This window comes from Drosophila albomicans, chromosome 3, assembly GCF_009650485.2.
Source record: "Drosophila albomicans strain 15112-1751.03 chromosome 3, ASM965048v2, whole genome shotgun sequence".
Classification (NCBI taxonomy): Eukaryota; Metazoa; Arthropoda; class Insecta; order Diptera; family Drosophilidae; genus Drosophila; species Drosophila albomicans.
The window spans coordinates 3,181,136-3,203,927 of NC_047629.2; the positions used below are offsets into that span (position 1 = coordinate 3,181,136).

The 22,792-nt window shown below is 36.3% G+C and overlaps 1 protein-coding gene across 6 annotated transcripts in view; it reads right to left on the bottom strand.

Moving 5' to 3' along the window:
- The window catches only part of LOC117572673 (ecdysone receptor), a 121,872-nt gene that overhangs the window by 42,764 nt on the left and 56,316 nt on the right, over window positions 1-22,792 (bottom strand). The window contains exons 1-2 of one of the 6 annotated variants that reach the window (XM_052004783.1): window positions 17,251-18,606; window positions 2,829-3,839 (exon numbers count right to left, since the gene is read on the bottom strand). The exons of 2 other annotated variants lie outside the window; for them this stretch is intronic. In XM_052004783.1, the coding sequence (XP_051860743.1) occupies window positions 2,829-3,564 (736 nt within the window). In that variant the 5' untranslated portion in view covers window positions 3,565-3,839; window positions 17,251-18,606. Of the gene's footprint in view, window positions 1-2,828; window positions 3,856-17,250; window positions 18,607-22,792 lie in introns of those variants that run through there. 3 more of the 6 variants (XM_034255699.2, XM_034255702.2, XM_052004785.1) reach the window with 3 other exon arrangements.

Below are 22,792 nucleotides of genomic sequence, written 5' to 3' on the forward strand. Positions count from 1 at the left end.
CGGTATTTTCTCAAAATATACCAAATATACTGCAAAAATACTAAAAAAAATACCAAATGGTATATTTGGTTTATCGACATAGTACCGCATTCAAAATATACCATAGACGGCACAATATACCAGATTGTCAGCCAAAGCAACTAAGACCCCTAGTAAGTAGGCGTTTTTGCCCATACAAAAGTATTTTTTTAATAACTTCGACAATTTTTATCTGATCGCAACCAGGAATCATAACTACTATAGTAAATATTGTATATACCAAAATTCGCAACTCTAGCTTTAAAATTACGCTTGTTATTCGATTTTTTTGATTTGCGGGGGCGGAAGTGGGCGTGGCAAAAATTTGAAACAAACTTGATCTGCGTGCAAACATAACAAATGCTGTCAAAAAAAAATTATAGCTCTACCTCTTATAGTCTCTGAGATCCAGTGTTTCATACGGACGGACGGACAGACGGACAGACGGACAGACACACAGACGGACAGACTGACAGACGGACAGACGGACAGACGGACATGGCTATATCGTCTCGGCTGTTAACGCTGATCAAGAATATATATACTTTATAGGGTCGGAGATGCCTCCTTCTACCTGTTACATACATTTCCTGCCGGCACAAAGTTATAATACCCTTCTACCCTATGGGTAGCGGGTATAAAAAGTGTAAAGTTATAAAATGTACTAATGGATTTCTTTTGTTATACTTTATTTTAAATTATAAAAATAAATAAACGTTACTAAATAATACCGTGAAATTCATATAAATTGCATATCATATCTATATTATTTAATTATCATAGTAAGCATACAGACTCACTCCAATTACTTTAATTACTTCAAAATCTAATTTCTGTGAGATTCAAAAGATTTATAATTACTGAAAGTCTACTGTATTAAAACAAATGAAATAAATAAAGACTGGTTTCGCTGCAATATTTATGAAGAAGTTTTCACTTTCATAGAATACATTCCAATACAATACTTGTATTCTATATGCTATCAACGTTTGCTGATCATGTTCTTAATTAAAAGCGCAACTGGTTTAAAACAATTCTTGAAATATGCACAAATAATTCAATGATTTCTATTTGATTGAAATTTACTATACAGAGCTCTTTTGAATTTAAGTTGAATCGCTGTTGATTTTTTGTTTGTAAACTTTTCGATGACCTGACCATGACACAGCTCTGGCAATGTCCTCGGATCAGGGACATGGTTAAAACTGTGTCAGAGCATCAATCGATTTCCGGTCACAGCAGCCCTGTATTTGTATCCTGCGTCCCTGACATCGAACAGCCAGAACATCGGAGAGACAATTGGGTCACATGCAAATTGGCCTGGCGAATGCATTGTGACCTGGTTTCCAGTTGCTACGATGAATATACGAGGTCATCTGACCAGCTGAAGGTCAGTTTAGGCAGCAGCCTGAACTCGGTGACGTCATCGAGTTGCAGCACCGAAGCGAAGCGCACGAGGGACAACAAAACACAAACACAACAAAACTCACGAGACATTCTCTGCACTGTGATGCAGTTGTTGTCTTCTTTGTCAATTTGCCCGATTCTGAAGGGGGAGCTCACTAAATATAGAACAGCTTGAGGTAGGTTCAAGTTACAGCACACCCGCCCTTATGGCTGCACATTGCTTTCAGCCTCTGCGTATGTGTGTGAGAGTGTGTGTGTGTGTGACTGGAATGCAACCTTCCATGACGCTGCCTGATAAAGTCCGCACAACAACGAACAACGAACAACGAACGCAACAACAAATGCAGGCTGTTGATTGCTGCATGGTCCTCTTAAAGTGCTGCTCGTTCCCTCGTTTCCCGCTCGCAACGTGCAACTCGTAAAAAGTGCATCATAAAAAGCGCGCAATAAAATTTAATTAGTGCCAATGTACATTAGCAGCAGAGCAGCAGCAGCAGGGGGCGTGCCACCAGCCCAGTTGATGCACAGCAAAAATAAATAATTAAGTGTAGTATGCAGCCAGCGGTATAAATGGAAAGTTACGATCGTAACTTAGGCTCCAATAACGCTAGATATGCATCTCCACTCAAAATCAATAAACAAAATGTTTAACTGCCTTTGAATATTAAAATGAAATACCCAAATATTGATCCATGTTTAGATATTTAGATAAGAATAATGAAGCATAAATTGGGTGTTTATAGCACAGACTTAATATTTGAAATGTCCCATATATAGAGATAAAGAGTTCCATTACTAAATGTTTATATAAAATTAATGAAAGATATAGTGGGTGTTGATAGAAAAAACTTAATACACATCCTATCCTATATTTATAATATACTTAACTGATCTTGAATGAAAGTTTTCTATAAGGAAATTAGAAATTTAATATTATAATATTCCCTTTACAAGGAATTATAATATTTTGTATATATGTTTACAGATTAAAAGAATGGTCTACTAATTTTTATAAGATCTTTAACAAACTTCATTATTTTTTCTTTTGTAATTTGCTTTTCTTTATCTGATAAATCCTTTATGACTTTTAGTAGTATTCCATCCTTAATCAAAGTTTATAAATGTGCAACGTTATTTTCGTGAATATTATAGAAATAAAAGAAAAAGGTTCTGGAAATTTCTTAATATTTTCGAAAATATTACCTTTTTGTATTAGATATTTGAAGAATAGTTAACTTGGAATTGTAAAAAGTAATTTAAAGAGTACTTAAAAAGTAATATTTCATTAAAATACATACATTTTAATTTTATTATTGTGAATATCTTAACTTTATCGCTCAACCAACCAACAAAAAAAAGGAATATATGGGGAAAGTGCTATTGATGGAGTGTAACCCACTAACCTGATGAAATGGAATTTGCTGAATCACTGCGCGGCGTGTGTTGCATGCCCATGCCCATGGGTCCGCCCATGCTGTTGTTGTTGTTGTTGCTGTTGCCATTGTTGTTATTGCCACCGAGTCCTCCGCCTGGACCGAGTCCATTCGAATTGCCATTCGTGTGGTGGAGAGCATTGAGGCTCATGCCAACGACACCGCCCATGCCACCTGCTGCTGCCCCATTGAGGCCATTCTGTTGCATGTGCAGAGGGGTGGGGGTTGTGGAATTGATCAGACTGTGACCATTCTGTTGCAGCTGTTGCATGCCATTCACCAGGCTGCCCACCATATGCCCATTGCCCAGATTTGTGGCACCTGCCACATATCCATTCATCGAGCCATTACTGTTGTTATTGTTATTGTTATTGTTATTTGTATTGTTGTTGTTGTTGATGGGGATGATGGTTGTCTGGGCGGGCAGGGTGCTGGAGCAGCCGTGCATGGCGACGGCAATGACGCTCTGCTGCTGGGCATTGCCATGCCCCAATGTGTTGCCGTTGACGTTGCCATAGACGCTGGTGGCATCGGCGCCGCACAGCCAAAGCTCCTGCTCGCCATAGTCGTGGGAGTCGAGGGACGAGGGCGACATGTTGATGCCCGATGGCAGGACTAGACCGTTGCTCGAGGAGGTCACCTCCGAGGAGGATTCCTCCTGTATGCGCAGGAAGCCGCCATTGTTCGACCAGCGTCGTTTCATCATTGGGTAGCCGATGGTCGCCGTTGTGCTGCTGTTTTTCCTTAGACTGTCTCTCAAATAACACGGACACTTTCTGTGGTCCGAATACTCTCCTCTCTTCCGATATCTTTGGATATATCCTTTTTCTCCTTATTTGCTCTCGTTGCAAACAAAAAGAGATGCGACCTTGTTTAAGGAATCTCTCTTTATCTGTTTGGTATTTTTTGTATAGACGTTTTTAGTATTTTTTACGCACTTGTTTGCGTTCAAAATACATTTTTATGGCGTTCTTCGAGTGCCTTTAATAATCGAATGCTGCAATATGAAGATTTGTTACCCACATATTTAAACTTTCTTGATTTCCCAAAGCTTGGCAAACTCGTTGTACACTTTTTAGCGCAAAAAAAAAAACACAAAAAAAATCACAGACAAGTTCAACGCACTTCGCCTCGAAAGTGCTCATGAAATTTTCATTTTCATTTAATTGCAAATTTTCGCCTTGCCTTGAACCGAATACCCAAACACGAAAAATAAAAAGAACACAACAGAAACTTAATTAATTTCGACACTTGAGTCCAAGAAATTTATATTATATGTATATAATTCTAGTCCCAAGTTGAGCTTAAGAGACCAACACGAGTTTTGGGATTCTAATATCTCACCGTCATCTAAGAAGAAGAAGAAGAAGAAATGAACCAGTTCTCTGCGTTCTCTCAGATTGCAGTGTTGTGATAAAAAATTCGCGAATATTTATTATCATATGCATAGACCATAATTTTGTTGGCCACTTTTAATTAATCAAAGTCATAGTTAAAGTCAAAGCCATTCTTGGAAATGTCAACTGGTCACGGTTAACACTTGGTTTTTGTAGCTCTCAGGCAAAAATGAGAAGAGAAATGAGTTGTGGCAATAGATCTTATCCCATTCCCAATATCATAGTCTTTTAACCTATACACTTAATGATTGTCAATCAATCAAATTGTCGACTAATCAATTTCATTTCCCTATTTACCGAATCAAAACAAACTTTGCTATGTATTGGATTCCAGTATTTTGAGGAATTTTATGTATGTATCTATCTAGTATGCATTGAACTTGGACGAGTACACTTGTCGCACTTATCTAAATATTTTTACAATCATTTGTTTACACATTCGTCTATACAGTTTTTTCCACAACTCAAACAAAACGAAGCGACAACGACAACAAATATTTATGTTATGTACGTTGTAAGTGCCTTGAAAAATATTTTATTGATAACATTGGGCACAAGGAAGTTGAGAGAAGCGGAAAGGTGTGAAAGACTTGCAGTCTAAGAAATATTGGAGACCAAAAAATTTAAAAATATACTATATTATTAGATGTAAATAGGGAAAAACTAAAGGATCTGTTTTATATATTTGTCTGAAACTTTAAAGTCACTAATTCTAATTCTCAAAAATGATCTTGAATGATCTTGAATAATAAAACTGATAACCTTTTTCTTTTCAGACAGCAAATCCTGCAAAATACGTTCATTAAGTATACAATGTAATTATCTAACGATCAACAAGTTGAGATGTCATCAAATCTATTGCTTTCATCATAAAACTGATTGATGCAAACACTAATCAAGTATTATATTTCCTTCTCTCTCTTTTTCTGCTATAATATAATGTCTACATCTCTCTGCTCTGTTTAAATAAAGTATACTATTAACAGAAATCATTAACAATCATAGATCTAATTGTCAATTTAGTTAAGTGTTGTCTCACTTTATAGTAATGTGATTCCAATGTTTAATTACAGTGACACACAAGCGTAATGCGCCTCTAATTGAAGGCATTTAATTAGTGAAAGTTTCTTTCTTCAAATGAGATAAATTCAACAGCGACCAGTTAATGCAGCAGCTCTTTTTATTATTTCTCTTTTTTGGTCATGGTCATGGTCCAAGTTGACCCTATCAAGGGGATTGCAGTTGAGTCATTTGTGAGACACTCAAACAGGTGATTCATCTGAATTCACATTTGACAGTTGAACTTAAAGGCGAGTCGCAGCAAGCGGCAAATGCCGGCAACAACAACAAAAATAACAACAACAACAACGAGTAGTCAAGTTAATAAGCAAAAGTTTTCGAACAGATTTATTTTGTTCAAAGCGCCAAAACAGGTTTGGCAACACAGCCAAATGGCAGCGTCTGCTTGTGTCTGTGTGCGTATGCGTGTGAGTGAGATCGAGATATAGCAAGGCTGAGCTTAGCGCATCGCAGTTGGCATGTTATATAGCCATCTCGCTTGCGCAGCCAGCTTAGAACAAAATCGAAAAACATCGCAGCAACAACAACAAAACAAACTGTCTCTAAGCTTTCAAAGAGAGTACGAAAAGAGGTAGAGAGAGTGAGAGAGAGGGGCAATGCAAGAGAGCAAGGGCTTTTGTGAGTAAGTCAGGCAAACAACTGGTGGGAGTGGAGGGCAAGCACATTGCTGAGATTTTGGCCCGCATTAAGAAAAAAAGGCATCAAGAACACGAAAAAAAAAACACGTAAAAACCTGTCGCTCTCGTATCTCGTTCAATGAGAAAAACAGGTTGTTCTTTGCGTTTTTCGTTATTGTTATTGTTGTTGTTGTTGTTTCTTTTACTTTGTTGTCTACAAAAATCTTGCCCAGAGGCCGCGCCGCAGCAGAAGACGCAGCCAGTTTAAGCACACACACACACATAGAAATGAAATACATACACGCACACACTCGAATGTGATATATAAACGACATTTAAGGCATTTTTATAGCTTTGCGTGTCTTGTTTTTTTGTTGCTGCTTTGTTATTGTTGTTGCTTTTTTGCGCATTTTTACCTTTTGAAGTTGAGCTGCAAAAGCAAAAGGCAAGTGTAAAAGGCAACACACAAGACGCAGACGCAAACGTCTTTGCCTTTCTATATCGCCATCTCTGTTCCTCCCACTTACTTGCGCACTCGCTATCTCTGTCTCTCACTCTCTCGGTCGACGCGTAATTACCTCAGCATGTAAAAGTTCTTATTCGTTTATTTTTTGCGTGTGTAATTTGTCAGCGCTTCTGTTGTGAAATTCACATTGTTGTTGTTGTTAGTCAGCAATTTGTTACGCGTGTAATGCGTGCAAGCAACGCCAAGCTTAAAGCTTCAAGCGTCGAGAATGGAAGTTGTATTACAGCGTAATGACAACACTACGTAATGAAACGATCAGCTTACGTTACGCTTTGAGGATTACATAGAAAGGCGGTGCAAATCAGAGCTATCTTGGAATATGTTCGAGTTGAAGCTTAGCATGAGATATTTTGAATAATGAGATAGTCCAATAACAAATAAATGCGAAATATTCTTAATTATCGTTAAAGAAATTATTTTTTAAGCTCAGAATACTCAGTAAAGAATTGACAATACTTTAAAAAATTAATGCAAAGTAATATTTCTGCATTGTAAAAGAATTTATTAATTTTTTAGATTATAAATACTAAATATTCAGTTAAGAATTGAGATGATCAAATGACAATATTTAATTTCAAGTATTTATTATTAATTTTAAAACTATTTTTTAAAGATGCAAACCAATAATAACTTAAACAAATAAATGAATATGTACACTAAGATGGCATATTCAACTAAGGATCCCCACTATTTTCACACGTTGTTGCTCCAAATACCATCAAATAAATAACTTTATTCCTTGGGTATTTCATTTGTCATTCATTGACTCGTGTTTCGTTTCTATTGAACTTCTTTTTAATAATTGAACTACTCAGAAGTATTCACAAGTATGTCAATGGCTGGCACGCGATTGTCGACTGAAGGTATCCAAGTAATCCGAAATGCTATAAACTTTATCAACAACCTAAAAGCAACAACAATCGAGTGTAAGCACATTGAGCTAAGTACAGCGGAAAGGGTCTTCAGGACAAACATCGTCCCATAGCTGGGGCAAAAAAAAAGAGGAAAAAAACAATTAAATTTCCGCTCGCTAGGCTTGTCCAGCTTAGCAAGGCCCATTAATAGGCGTACAATATGCATAGACACACTCACACTCACACATACACAGGGAGAGACTGACTGACATATGTACACACATGGATCCTTTTAATTTCCTGCTGTTATTTTTATGCACGTAGTGGAAACGCCGCGTGATTTCCATTTGCTAACATCTTGTCAGGGTATGCAAGGGAGCTACGCTCGGTCTAACTCTGACTCTAACTGTGTGTGTGTGTGAGAGTGTTGCACACATGTGGCATATTCCCATAAACAAAACACAACTGCGACATGTGTCACATGGACACCAAACACACAGACAGCGAAACGCTTTGCTTCGCCTCAGGCAAAGTAATCTAATAATAATGCACAGGGCCACCCAAAAGAACACACAGACAGAGTGAAAGAGAGCCAGAAAGAGAAAGAGAGGGAGATACATCGTGTTGGGGCAGCAAAGCGAGTGAAACAGAGAATTCAAGCTAATGTTTCTCAGTAGAAAAACACATCGAGAAAAGTGAACACCACAATAAAAAAAAAAAAAAACAGAAAGAAAAAGGCTTTTATGCTCATACACTAATGACTGTCATTGAGATTGACTTCCTGTTGGGTTTTTGTGGACCAAAACTATATAAAAGCATGTGTTACATATTATATAGAAGATGTCATCTATGCTATATATGACAAGCCCGCGTAAAGAGCGTTCTAGGCTATAAAGTCTTTATCGAAGAAGATCAATGTGTCTGGTTATTCAGAAGCATAATTTTTGTAATTTATAAAAACTCTTTAGTTTCTTAGATAAAAATAAAAAAATATAAAAACAACTTTTCTAAGCTTTTATTAATTTCATAAGAATTATCTTTCAAATCTTAAGAACTTTTAGATTATATGAAACATTTTCATTTCTCTTTTGATATTCAATATAATTTTAACTTTTAAAACTTTCCTACAAAGTTAAAGTTTCTAAATACTGTTAAAGGCTTTACATAAAAAAAACCTTTCATATATTTCTTTGAATTCCTTTTGATCTTTTTTAAATCATACGAATTTTTTAGATAATTCGAAACATTTTTTTTTTAATTCTATGAATCTATTTCGTTTTTCGTACTAAATTTTTCGATACTTCACAAAGAGCATTGCAAAGCAATTTTATTTTTAATTCAACAAGCTATAATTTCTCTAACAGTACTAATGAATCAAATTTGATCTAAAAATTTCAAACCTCTTAAGTTTTTTATTGGGTATTGTCTAGTCGCTCAAATGAGGAGCTGTCTATCATTTGCTTGGGTTACCAGCTGGCCATCTGGCAGGTAAACAAATGAAACATGTCAACTGTTGCAGCAACTCTAGGCCTCGACCATTATGACGGACGAGAGTTTTTGAAGTTTGATCGAATGCGAATACAAAAGCTTCGACTATAGCTTCAGCTGCAGGAAAGTTCTGTCAAAAATCCACTCGACATTCCTCAGAAGCAGCCCAAAACACTGTTGACCTCGTTTCATTTCTTTCTTTTTTTTTTTGTTTTTTGTTTTTTACTGCTGTTTTTGGTAAGGGAACTTTTGTTTTTGTTTGCAGCTTCTTCGCCCGATGACTGAGTGCAAACACACGTGCCCAAAAAACTTAAAAAAACGAGCGAAAAAAACCGCAGACAATTATATATAAATATGTACATATATTTATTTACAAGTGGGTATTGTCCATGGGCCATTCGACTGACAACTTAACGGTTATTTCTTCTCTGTGTGGGTCTCTCTCTCTCTCTCTGTCTCGTTATAAACACATAAAAAGAAGGTACGAAAAAACAAATGAAAAAATCAAACCAAGCCAAACTGGTTGCGCTTTACTTTTCCGCGAATTTGTTGTCTTGGTTTTTTATATTTTGGTTTTTTGGGTTTCTTCTGAACTTTGCTGATTTGGTTAAACATGAAAAATTGTGCCATTCGATTGACACATATCGAACACAGCTTAACAGGTAGCCACAAAAGTGAAAAACTTGTCAACAGGTGAAATTACACAAACAACTCTCCCAAAATTTACCCTCATCAAACTATGGCTATTATTTTTCAATATTACGCATTTACATTTATTGCTGTTAATTAATTTTTATTGATTGACCACAGCTGTGAATTCTCAGTGGACTTATGCTTATGATAATAATATGCCGCAAAATCATAAAATCATTTGCATGTAAGTCCTTTCCTTATGACTACATTAATAAATGCTTTGCCCCAACCAATTAACTGACAAAACAAGCCAAGAAAAATCATGTCTCTTTGTCAGAGCGAAGCTTTAATACCCTAAGAATACAATTTCTACTAAGTACAATACAAGAATATACTGAGTAAATTTTATATCCAACTCCCTTTATGAAATATGTTTATATATAATATATATCTTTAATAAATTTATTTGTTAAGAATAAAAATTCGATACGAAATATAAATTTTTTTATATTAAACCTTCTTTATAAAATATGTTTATATTTATTTTTAAAAATGATTTACCTAAGAATAAAAATACTACTAATTATATGAATATACTGATTATTTCTCATATTAAACCTCCTTTATAAAATAAGTGCTCAGGGTATCATAACATATAAGCTTTTTAATGGGCAAGTTATGTTGGCAGATCCATTACCTAATACTCCCTCCCCTCGTTTTTTCTTCTCTCAAAAGACAAAAAAGCAAATCTCTTTCCAAAACAGATTTATGGCAATGTTTGGCGCAATTTTCAGCTTTTCGTGGAAAAAGCACTTAATTGCTAGAAAATTTGTGACAGGGCACGCGTTTGGATTAGCACTGGAGGAATTAAGACCTAATGAAATAAGAACGTTTTGGAAGTTTGCTCAACTAGAAAATACTTTGTAACCACATCAAATAGCTTACTATTTTTGGACACATTACATTTCGTTATATCATAAAAATAAAAAGAAATGTAACAACTAATTTATGCATTGTTTTATCTTTCATTACAGGGTATTTGAGTTACACACAACTAATTGAAATATCTTGAGAGCCCACAAAAAAAACTGAAAAACATTAATGTTGCCACTGAAAGACAGGCGAATATATTTATTTATTCAAGTTCTTCGCACAGCGTCTGGCGCACTGACACAAATTATGCGAAAGCAAAGGAAATAGAAACAACAAACTGTGGCATAAAGTAGCGTTATGTCTTAGAGATACAAATACAAACATTGTCATAAGCAAATTGGCAGCAACCTTGAGGCCTTAAAAACCATTCAATAATAAATATAAATATCAATAATATTTGAGTTGAAAACAAAATGAAATAAAATAAAAGACTGCGCTTGAATCATTTCCTTTTCCGGTTTCGCGGCGTTTTTTTCGGCTCGTTTTTCTTCATACTCATTATCGATTTGCATTTATTACCAATTTGATTTGCATACGACATCGTATCTGACCTTTTGGAAAGTTCTATGAAATAGTCGTAAGTTATTTTGGCAAACTCAAATATCTAATTGAAGACTGACATGTTTTAATCAATTCCTTTCGCCATGGGCACATATCGAAGACGATTTACATATGTGTATCTCTCAAAATTTGCAAACGCAAATTGAATTGCAAATTAAACTGGTTTCATTTCAAGTAGAAAAGATAACACAAATTGCTTGACCAAATGGTAATGGATTCAACTGATGTTGGACACCTTTTGATGTGTTGCTTTTCAATCAGAATCGAAGCAATCACACACAAAAAAAAGAGCAACGTCACCGACAACAAATAATAAAGGAAGGTGTTAGAGATGCGAAAAATATCAATAAAAAACAGCAAATATAACACGAGATTAACAAGAAATACCAAAATTTATGTCACCTTAAAAATGATTAACGGATTAGCGGAAAATCGAAGTTTCAATATCTTTATTTTGTGGTGTATAAAAACACTAAAAATCTTGTTATAGATAGTGATTCTAGTTCGAGCAATGCATAATCAATATATCGTTTATATACTGCTGACCTTTAAAACTTACTAGCAAAAAATATATCTCTCTTTTTAAGGGAAAATCTTAGTTTTATTTCTTGCCGAAAAAATACTGCCATTAATCTCAGTTTTTTTTTTTTGTGTTCTCATTATTTGCGCGTGTCTCATTTATTATATTAATTTCGGAGTTCTCAAAAAAAAAGTCTTATACACGAGTAGATGAACTTTAGTATACGTATGCGTATAACAGAGTATGACAGTTGACGACCTTGAATCTTGTTTTGAATTTGTCAAATGCTAACAAAAAATTATAATTAATTCATTTATCAACGTTTTAAGTATGATTCATTTGAATCTGGTTTAAATGTTCAGCTTTTTGCTGAGGTCATTAGCTTCTCAAAGGGGCCGAAATGAAGGGAGAAGGAGGAGGGCGTATAACTTTATATATGGTGCATTATTTTTGCACTAAATTGAAAGAGTGTTAAATTGTAGAAAAGCGTGGAAAGTAATGCGAAAGTGTTGACAGCTTCGCTGCTGTTGCAGTTGCAGTTGCATGTGGATTGAGCAATGTGAAAGCGTTTCATTGAAACTCGTTTCGAGCGCCGCTTTTATGGCAAGCGACTTTGCTAATTAATGCCACACACACACACACATATGTACATATATAGTATATACTTATTGTATCTGCAATCGCTCTGGTTTTCCAGCGAGAGATATAAAATAAAAAAGAGCTACAGCCTCGCATGCTGCACAATGAATGTCCAGACAGAGAAAGAACTGCACTCGAACTCGCACTCACACTCACACGTTCGTATTCACACACACAGACATTCACACAGGTAGTCACAGGAAACGCACAGAGCCCGAAAGCAACTCAGCCAACTGACAAGATAACGACACATTGGACACAATGAAAAGGGAACCTGTTTGATGCGATATGCAATTGTCTTGCTGCTTCGCCTCTTCTTCTTCTTCATCATCTGGCTGGTCTTTTTCTTCTTCTTGTAAGGGTAGTTCAGCATGGCTGGTTTAAGGCGAGAGGATAGAAGAAAGAGAGAGAGAGAGAACCTGTACAACAGCTATTACCACACTACGCTGCTCTACTCATGACTCATGACCCAGTCAGGCTGTCAGTCATGGGATGCTGCTGCCGTGATATACAAACTATAAAATGGACTTATTGATTGCCCCTAGTTACATTGAACCTGTGTTGACCCAGAGCCAGGTGTTTAAGTGTTTTGAGTCACATTGGGGGTCAATTGAATGTCAGGGAGACTAGGAAATTGCTGCACTTAATTGTTTAAATGACGTCTTAAGAGCTTTTAAGCAATTTTCTCCATCTGTATGATGATTTTAACAGTTGCTATAAAGTTTATAGCAAGCTCTCTTTTATTTAATTGGCACAAATCTGACCAGATGATCTTCATAATGACATTTTATTCATATTAATGATGAATTTAGCAGTTGCTATAAATTTTATAGCAAGCTTAAAAATGTTCTCTTTCATTTCATTGGTCTAAGTCTGTCTTTGTGAGCTTCAGAAAGTGTTAATTGAGTTGCCATAAATTTATAGCAACTCTCAAACATGCTATAATCTGAATTATAGTTTGTTACACATTCATGAATGACTTTTGCTGCTTATCTGAGTTGATATAAAATTTATAGCAAGTGCCAAACGTGTGAGAAACGTCAGTTTCTCACTCTACTCGCCAATCAAAGTTGATATACATTTATAGCAAGACACATTTAGACATCGAAACACGACACTGAGCACACAACAACTAAAAGTAACCGTCATAGTGAGCCAACAATCATTATTTGGCAGAAAGGGCGAGTCCATTAAAATCGGTAGTTTGTCAATGCAATGCGAGAAGAAGCGACTAGCAAACACTTTGGAATGTGCGCCTAGAGCGATTCAAACGCACACATAACACATAAACACATATCTATTTGCATAAAATGGCATTAAAATTTGCCATTTTGCCAACTTTAATGTACCATAAAACAAACAAGAAACAACGCCATAGGAAACAAGTAACTTTTTTCCCTCTTTCTTTCGTTTTTTTAGTACCTAGAAATTGTAGCAAAAGAGAAATAGCAAATAATTTAATGTGCAAAAAAACAACGAAAAGAAAAACGTCGCAGACAGGTCGCCTGTCGCGTTGGAAAAAGATCTCTATATAGAGGGCCAGACCCTACTCTTGGTAAGAGGAGCTTCAGCATTATGACTAACTACCAGGGTGGCAAGGGAGGAGGGGCAACTCCTCAATGCGACAGGCAAATTAATTGCGAGTGAGCCAAACTAATGTGGGTCTGGTTAATGTGGCTTTCGGGCTCATTAGGCGCCTAGAATTAGGCAACGAAAAAGAAACCAGAGCACCAGGCACATTTTTAAGACTAATTGAGAAAAAAAACAACACACACACACACACACACACAAACGATGAACGATGAACGTTCAGCGAAGTCTGTAATAAAGTGAAATGAATAAAAATAGACGCGACCAGAAGATAGTACACAGAAAAACACGTAGCACAAAAACTAACGACACGCGCCGCCTTTTTCCACTTTCCATTGAAAACAATTAGAAGGGAATCGTGTTCATCATCATTATTAACATGCAACATCGTTATCATTGGGATCATTAAGGTCAGGATTCGTGGCTATAAATTTTTTGTTTTTATTGTGCGGCATTTGACATCCAGCAATCGAATCATATTACGTTTTCATTGTTTGCCACATTTAATCTATGGCTTAAACGTAACCAAATGGCAAAGACCTTAATTGAGTATTTTAATAGTTAATGAGAATTCGAATTACTACCGAACGAGAAATAAAAGACAAACCTAAACTAAATTAAAGTTCTCTGAAACAAGTAAATTCCACAAAAAAATAACGAATCAATTATTAACTCATTTAGTTAAGACTTTGCATTTCAACTACAATTTATTGAGAAGTGAACTCACATACATATACAGTGGATCGCAGCTTATTTCGTGCAGTCGCAAACTCAAAGTTTGAACCTTCACTGCTACTAAACCATCAAAGATATTTAAAAAATTTAAATGAAGGTTGGTAAAGCAGAATTTGTAGATTTGAAATTAATAAGAAAAATTTTCTTAATTACAAAAGTAAAACATTGAGATAAAAAAAAAAAAATTTTTGGGCTTTTTTATGCCGCAGCTTATTTCGTGCAGACATTTTATATAGACGAAATTCTAACTTTTTTGACTAGAATATTAGGTTTTCACGCTAGATTTGGTATTTATGGTAGTTAAACTAAAAGATTTAATGAGTATTTTGACATTTGAGACATTAATATACGAAAATTTTGGGGAATTACAAACAAGGCACCTCGAACAACTATTAAACAACGAGAATTAGTTCTTAAATATTTTAAAGATGGGAACAGCCAGCGTGCTATTGCGGAGAAGTTTTCACTAAGCTTTAGCACTGTACAATATATAATTTAGCGCTTTATTCGTGAAAATCGGGTGGAAAATAAAGGTCAAAATGCACCAAATAAAATTTTTTGCGAACAAGAGGAGCTTCGCATAGTAAGAAAAGATAAACAAAATCTGAAGCTATCGCCTCAAAAATTGGCTGTGGAGATAGAGGATGAAATGGGCAAGAAGTGTAGCCCGGATTCAGTGAGCCGGGTCCTGCACGAACACAACTTTAATGGTCGAGTAGTTTGAAAAAAATAATTTATTAACAAGAAAAATCGGGACTACCGCTTACATCTCGCTCGGGAACATATCCGTCATCCAATTTCTTTTGGGAAGACGTCATCTTTGAGATGAATCAAAATCTAACATATGCGGCTCGGATGGGCGTCAATATGTTTGGCGGAGACCAAATACCGAGCTAGACCCCAAATACCTAAAACCAACAGTTAAGCATGGCGGGGGTCACGTTATGGTTTGGGCCTGTATGTCGGCCTCTGGAGTCGGTAGCCGGTTTTTATTGATAGTATAATGGACACCAATCAATATCTTTCAATATTGAAGGAAAACCTTCTCCAAAGTGCCGAGGAAATGAGCATACGCGATTGTTTTCGGTTCTACCAGGACAACGACCCAAAGCATAAGGCTGGAATTGTGAAGACCTGGCTCGTCTGGAACTGTCCACACTTTGTGCAAGCACCAGCACAAGTACCAGATTTAAATGTGATAAAAAATCTATGGCAAATTTTGGACTTGGCTATTCGGAAATGACAGATTTCGATTAAAAACGATTTAAAATCTGCTTTGCTTGAAGAATGGCAAAAAATTCCAGTCGAAACGACCAAAAAATTGGTATCGTCAATGGAAACCCGTCCGAAGGCTGTCCTAAAGCAGAGAGGAGGCAACACAAAATATTAGGCTAATTTTTCGAATTTTTAAATAAAAATTCTTGAAGTGCACGAAATAAGCTGCGGCATAAAAAAAGCCCAAAATTTTTTTTTTTTTATCTCAATGTTTTACTTTTGTAATTAAGAAAATTTTTCTTTTTAATTTCAAATCTACAAATTCTGCTGTACCAACCTTCATTTAAATTTTTAAAATATCTTTAGTGGTTTAGTAGCAGTGGAGGTTCAAACTTTCGGTTTGCGACTGCACGAAATAAGCTGCGATCCACTGTACATCCCACTTTATAACGTAGACTATTTGACGATCTTAATGGGTAATGCCCAACAAGGCATTTTATAAATCAAATCCCACTTAAAAGTCAATAAGCATCGCAATTTATTCGATTGTCGCTTGCCAATTACATGGCCAAGATGAAGCTCAATATTTCACTTCTCTAGCTACGCAATTTGTATCTAAAAGATTCTTGTCCGAATGGATGTGTGAGTGTGCGTGTGTGTGTGTGTGCGAGTGTTCATAAAAATAAATTTACATTTCAACGAATGCGCTTTAATTGGCCGTCTGTCAGTTGTCATGACAATAATTAATGTATTACCAATTTATGTACATAAACATGTGTATTTTGGGCCTAAATAATTGTATTCGCATCTGTATCTATGTATATTTTTGTATCTGTATCTCAGCATTTGATGCTTGTGTATGGTGTGTATCTTGGCATCCACAGCAATGGCTTCATGTTGTTTTTCTCGCAAAATAACTTTTCACTTGGCCAATTTTTCAATATTTTCTTTTGATTTCTGCTATTTTTCTTCTCTCTGACTGGACAAATAGGAAATTGGGAAATGCGTAGCAATGTTTTTCTAGTTGGACGCCTGTTCAATTGATGGAATGGTTGACAGCTCAAAATGGAAGCAGAATAAACAAATCTTAAAAAAGACGACAGCTTAATTTGCTTTCGAATTGCTTATAGAATTGTCTTACAAGTGCAAAATTCTAGTTACACAATCATTATAAAGAATACAATTGAATTGGATAATTGCTGAAGATTTTATCAAATCTTGGTGAAGAAAAAACATATTCCTATAGACAATAAAGCAACAATCGTTGCTTCTAACTCATTTATTATTTTAGACATGAATCAACAAATTCTCTACTAAAAATTATTTTTGAATATTTCGCATTGTTTTAAACATTATTCCTCATATACCCTTTGGCGATGTTTCTTTTCTAATTACTTTTAAAAAAATTCCCCTTTTTTACATTAAATTTCTTTACAAAATTTCGATCTGTATAAAGAAATCGCATCATCTTAATTATTAATGAACAATTCTTCCCTTATTTTTCTCCCATTCTTTTTTTTTATTTTCAAAATATCAGACTTCAGTTACGACGAGTTTGCCAGCTTTTTTTGAAAGGAAAACGCAACGAGATTTTCTCAACTCACCATTTGCATCTATGTAATGTGCCAATTCAGCTGCTAATCCATAAAAGTTGTAATCCATTTACAGAGATTGTTTGTTTGTTTTTATGTGCAAGCCTTTTTTGTTAATAATCCAAAATTCTTGATTTTGTCACAAACACACAATAATTCTTTATTTGCTGCTCTTTTTTCTAATTTGGTTGTATTATTTATAGTGTAGATAGGGAGGGGAAGGTTGTGTAAACACTGTAACTTTTAGCAGCATTTGTATAGAAAAGCACTTGGGAAACAATTGTTAAACTGGAATCACTTTTTGATGCGGGCTTTTGGTGTGTTGTTTATGGGGAAGAAAACGAGACGAAACAACACGAGACGAGCCGAGACGAAACTAAGCGCGGAATCAGTCAATTATTCAGTTTGTCAGTTAGTCATTCTGGCAGTATTCAGACAGTGAGGCAGTAGTCAATATTATATTTTGTGCGCTCTCTCTCTCTCTCTCTCTCTTCCTTCCTTCTTTCCTCACAGACCGCAGGACATGCGTTATAATAGACTAGACGGGAGAGACAGACACTCTGTAGACGTTTGTCTGACGTCGTCGTCGTCGTCGTCGCTGTTGCTGTTGTTGCTCTTTCTTTTGCTCTTCTTCACGGCGCTGCCCCCGTTGATTACGTAGCGCAGTCGATGATGATGATGATGATAAAAGTCGCCTCTGTTGTTGTTGATGTTTGATAGTTCTCGTTGCGAGTGTGTGTGTGTGTGTGTGAATGTGCGTGTGTAGGTGTGTTGTTGGTGGTGTGTTTGCTTTTACTGTGAATTGTTTGGATTCATGTGCGTTTTTATTTACACATTTTTTTGTCTTCGTTTTGTAATTTCTTTTTTGTTGTTGTATTTCTATATTTTATGTTGGCTTGTTGCTATTTTAAAGCATGCCGCATGCGGCGACTTGCTGCACACGCACAGATGAAAACTATTTTCTCTAGTTTTCCCCCAAAAACAAATGAATCGAAATCGCTATAATATATCTATTATAAACTTGTTCAGCTACAATGCAGCATTTGCACTTTGTTGTTTGTGTTGTATTTTTTGTATTATTAAATTGCACTTGTTGTGTGTTTAACAATTTGTATTTTATTTTTGTTTTTTTTTTTCTATAGAGAATATATTAGTAATTTTGTTTCAACGCGTGTTATAAACAAGAGTTTCGTAAGAAACCGTTTTGCTATTACATGTTACATTTAGTATGTAGTATTATTATAAATATATTTTTTTGTGTAGTTTTATTTGTATTTTGTTCAAAAGCAAACCGCAAAAAACACAACGAACGAACGAGCGAACGGGAGAACGAACCGCTAACGACAAAGTCCAAACAAATACTAAATGTTATTGCTCTGTTAAATTCGAAATGATGAACTTCGCTGAAACTCACCACGAAATCCACCACCCCGCCAATAAGAGAGCGTACGACAGAGAGAGTGCGAGAGCAAAACAGTGGAAAGAGAGCGAACGCTCAGTACTCATACCAATGCAAAGAGCGCTAACCAAAAGTCGAAAACAGAATCACCGCTAAAGTTAAATGTGAAGCGCAACCCACAGACACGCTCTCACAGATACACACAGACACCGTCGCACTCAGTCGCGCACACACACACTGTCAGAGCGAGCGAGCAGCTCTGAATGAAAATGCCGATGCAATCGCACGCTGCTCTTTGTATTTGCCTCTCCGGCACCTTTACTCACACACGCACACACTCGCAGCTATTCTCCCCCCACGAACACATACACCCACACTCGCATGCACAATAATAAGGCGTGTCTGCAGTGGTGTGCGTGTCTGTGCCATCATCGCTTTCCTCCTTTATATTTGCCTCCTTTCAATATCTGTTTTCTTTTTATTTTCGTTGATTTTTTCTCTTGTGTGCGTACGTCTCTGTGCGTGTATGTGTGAGTGTGTTTTGTTCGCTCAGCTGCCGTCGCTGCTGTTGCTGCTGCGGCGTCGTCGTCGTCGTCGGGTGCACAAGTGCAAATTCACACGTACATTCGAAATGTGTTCGCACAGTGGCACAAAAGCGATTATTAGCATTGGCAGACACAAGCGCAAATAATACTACGGCTACAATGAAGTTGGGAAGTTGACTTCTCTATGACTGTGAGATGGGAACCGCGACTCTGGAATTTTCTAGTACACAAGTAAATCTTGTATGCATGTACTTACATTGTAGCTATGTATGTTCATACTTATTTACATATCATGCATGAAAATGAATGGAAATGGAAATTTGTAAACAGCAAGTGAGAGCCAGGGAACATAACGTTTACTTTTTGTTGTTGTTTTTTCTTTTGTATAGCTAAAGTTGGAGTGTCTCGATGCATAAGAACATATTTGAATATTTAGTTACACAGTTGGGGCTGAAAAACACCTTTATTTCGCTCTTACAATATTCGACGAAATGTTATTAATTTTGAAATAGAATATTTTTCTTTTTTTAATTAATCCACTATTGAAGAAATTACTAAAACTTAAAAATTGACACTTTCTGTTATTAAAATATTTGACATTTAAATGAAATAAAGAATTTAAATTTAATTTTGAAGTGCAATATACTATGCTTAAAAAACTTTTGCAACAAATTCAGAGTTCAAAAAAGATAAAGAAAACTCTCCTAAATGTCTCAAGATCTTTACCCTAATATGCGAAATTTTAGTTAATTTTAAGATCTATTGCGTTGACACACATTTCAACTTTATTATAGAAAAGCTTATCTCGTACAAATCATAGATTTGTTTAGCCTGTAAAGTCTTTGTGAATCTGTTTTATTGTGTGATGCAAACTCTTATCTATTTTTGCCAAGTGCTATTTGTGTTGCAACCTCTTAAATCTGCTTTCTTTCGACTATTACCTGTTCCATAATGATCTATAGTTAGTTAGTTCTAGAATAAGTAGAACAAATAGACCAGCGATTAAAGTATTTGCCAACCACGTTGTATAACTTGTCCACTTTTAAGTGATATCCTTCATCAAGGCAGAAGTTAGTATGTATGTACATATGAATGTATGTGCTTTGAAAACAAATTGAACTAATTTCCAATACGATGCAGATCGCAATAACGAAAATAGTATCTCGAATCAAGAACTGAAATGTTTGCCTTGAAGTTCGAAACCCACAAATACAGATACATATGAGTAAATACATACACACATACATATATACATACATATTATGTATGTAGAAAGTCGACGTGCTGAGACGTAATTGATGAAAGGCAAGATCTATAACGCAAACAGAGAGCGACAACAACAACAACAATAGCAAATTCAACTAAAGTATTCGACGTAACGCAAGTGACGGCGACGTATGAAATTGCACATTTCAAATACAATGTGCTTAAAAAGTAAGCGCAGAGGCAAACAAACAGTGATACACAAACCCATACATATGTGCATACACACAAACCTACACTTGTATACATATTTATGTACGGCTGTGTGTTGATATAATAGTGTGGAGTGGTGGGGAGCCCTGCACACAGATAATTGTAGACAGCAGTCTCACTGTCAGACTATATATGCACATGCATACATACGTATAGTATGTATGCCCATACATATAAGAGCTTATCTGTGCCTGGCTATGTCTATGTGTGTGTATGTGTTGAGTTAACGCTGGGCAAGTTCAAGTGTAGAATGCAATAGAGCGCTGCAAGCAGCAGTGCAGAGAGCGCAGCGTTGCGATAGCAAACGCGAGAGCGAAAGCGTCTACGCATACGCATAGAAAAAAGCCGGCAAAGGCAAGGGCAATAGCAATGTTAAATAGTGAGAGAGACAGAGAGAGCGAGCGAGAGCTGCAACTTTGCAGCTAACAACACATTTGACTGCGTGTGTGGTGAATTTGGCATTTGGCAGCTTTTTGGGGTTGGCTAGACACATTGAACCACAAAAGTTCAAGATGAAAACACAAAATATCAACAATGACAGCTGAGTAAAGTAGTTTGGCTCTCTCTCACTGCCCCACCACCCTCTGCTCCCACACGTATTTGTGTGCGCTCTCTCTCTCTGTCTTATCTATGTGTGTGTGTGGCTCCACTGCTTTGGCCGAGTGCCAAACGTTCAGTAGTACACTGGAGCAGTTTGGGTGTGAGTGCAACAGTCATACATACACATACTTGTAAGTGTGTGTGAGTGGGTGACTGGTTGAGTGTGCATGTGTATGCTCTTAGCAGGGGGCGGTGTGGGGGGAAGTCATGTGCATGTCATGGCTGCCATTTGTTGGGGTAGTTCGCTGCCGGCAAATAGCAAAAATAAAGAAAAACACAGAGTAGCAGCAGCCGTAGTCGTCGCCATAGCCACTCACACACACACACACAGGCAGCACATATTGTGTATCTGGTTGTCTGTATCTATGGCTGCCTAGCGTACAACAACAACAACAACAGGCAAAAACTTGTCTACATGCCGTGTCATACAACGATGCAAAATTTATGCGAAGACACACAAATCTACTGAACGAGAGACCGACTATGCAGTCAGCAGCGCTGCAAACGTCGCTGTCGCTGCTGCTGTCGCAGTTGGCGTCATTTTGTCGTCGTGGCTTTTGTGTTGTTCTTCTTTTTGTTGTTGCTGATTTATCCATAGAACTTGAACAAAACTCTCTTGCTCTCTCGCTCTGACGCTCTCATAAATGCATAGAGGCGCAGCCCCACATAACCCCATGCACATAATAATCATAATAATAATTTGTTGTTGTATTTTCTTTACCCGGTTTGCCTTGTTCGGTTAGGTTTGGTTTGGATCGCTTTGGTTTCAGTTTTAAAAGAGAGGGGAGGATAGAGAGAGCGCGACTCTTGCACACAGACAGACTAAAGAGTGAGTGTGAGAGAGAGAGGGAGAGACATGATGACAAAGTCAGGTTTAATGTCGTTCAGTGGCGCGCGGCATTTGCAGTTGAGGCAGGCAGCGGCCAGAGGCGACAGATGTTGGGTGGAGTGGAGTAGGGGGGTGTGTGCGATGTGGGATGTGGAAAAGTGGACTGCGGCTGATTGTGGGCATAGACAACAAGAAACAACAATTTCATGCTTACTATAATATGAATGGGGGAACTAAAGAGACATGACGTGACATGCAGTAGCCCATATAGAGTTGCCACCGTCTCCCGAACATAAGAGTTGGTATTGAAAGAGCAAAAAATTCCTATATAGAAATTTTATATAATATTGTAGATAGCAGTTCATTATACATATATTTTTATAGAAGATTTCTAATTGCAATTATTTAAAAATCGAATTTTTAAAAAATTAGAATTGAAATTATTCTAGTAATCGGATTAGGAGAGTGAATAATAGAATTGCCTAAAAATACTATACTAGGACTTGACTGAATTTATTTAATAAATATAAGCAATAAAATTAATTATGTTTTACACAAAATACACAAAAAACGGATAAATATATCGTCCAAAATTAAATATGCTCTATAAAGTTAATTGAATATTTGATATAAAGATCACTAATAATCTTTAAAGAAAAATTTAAAAATAACTCCTTTGCCTAATCTACTGTAAAGAAGCTATCT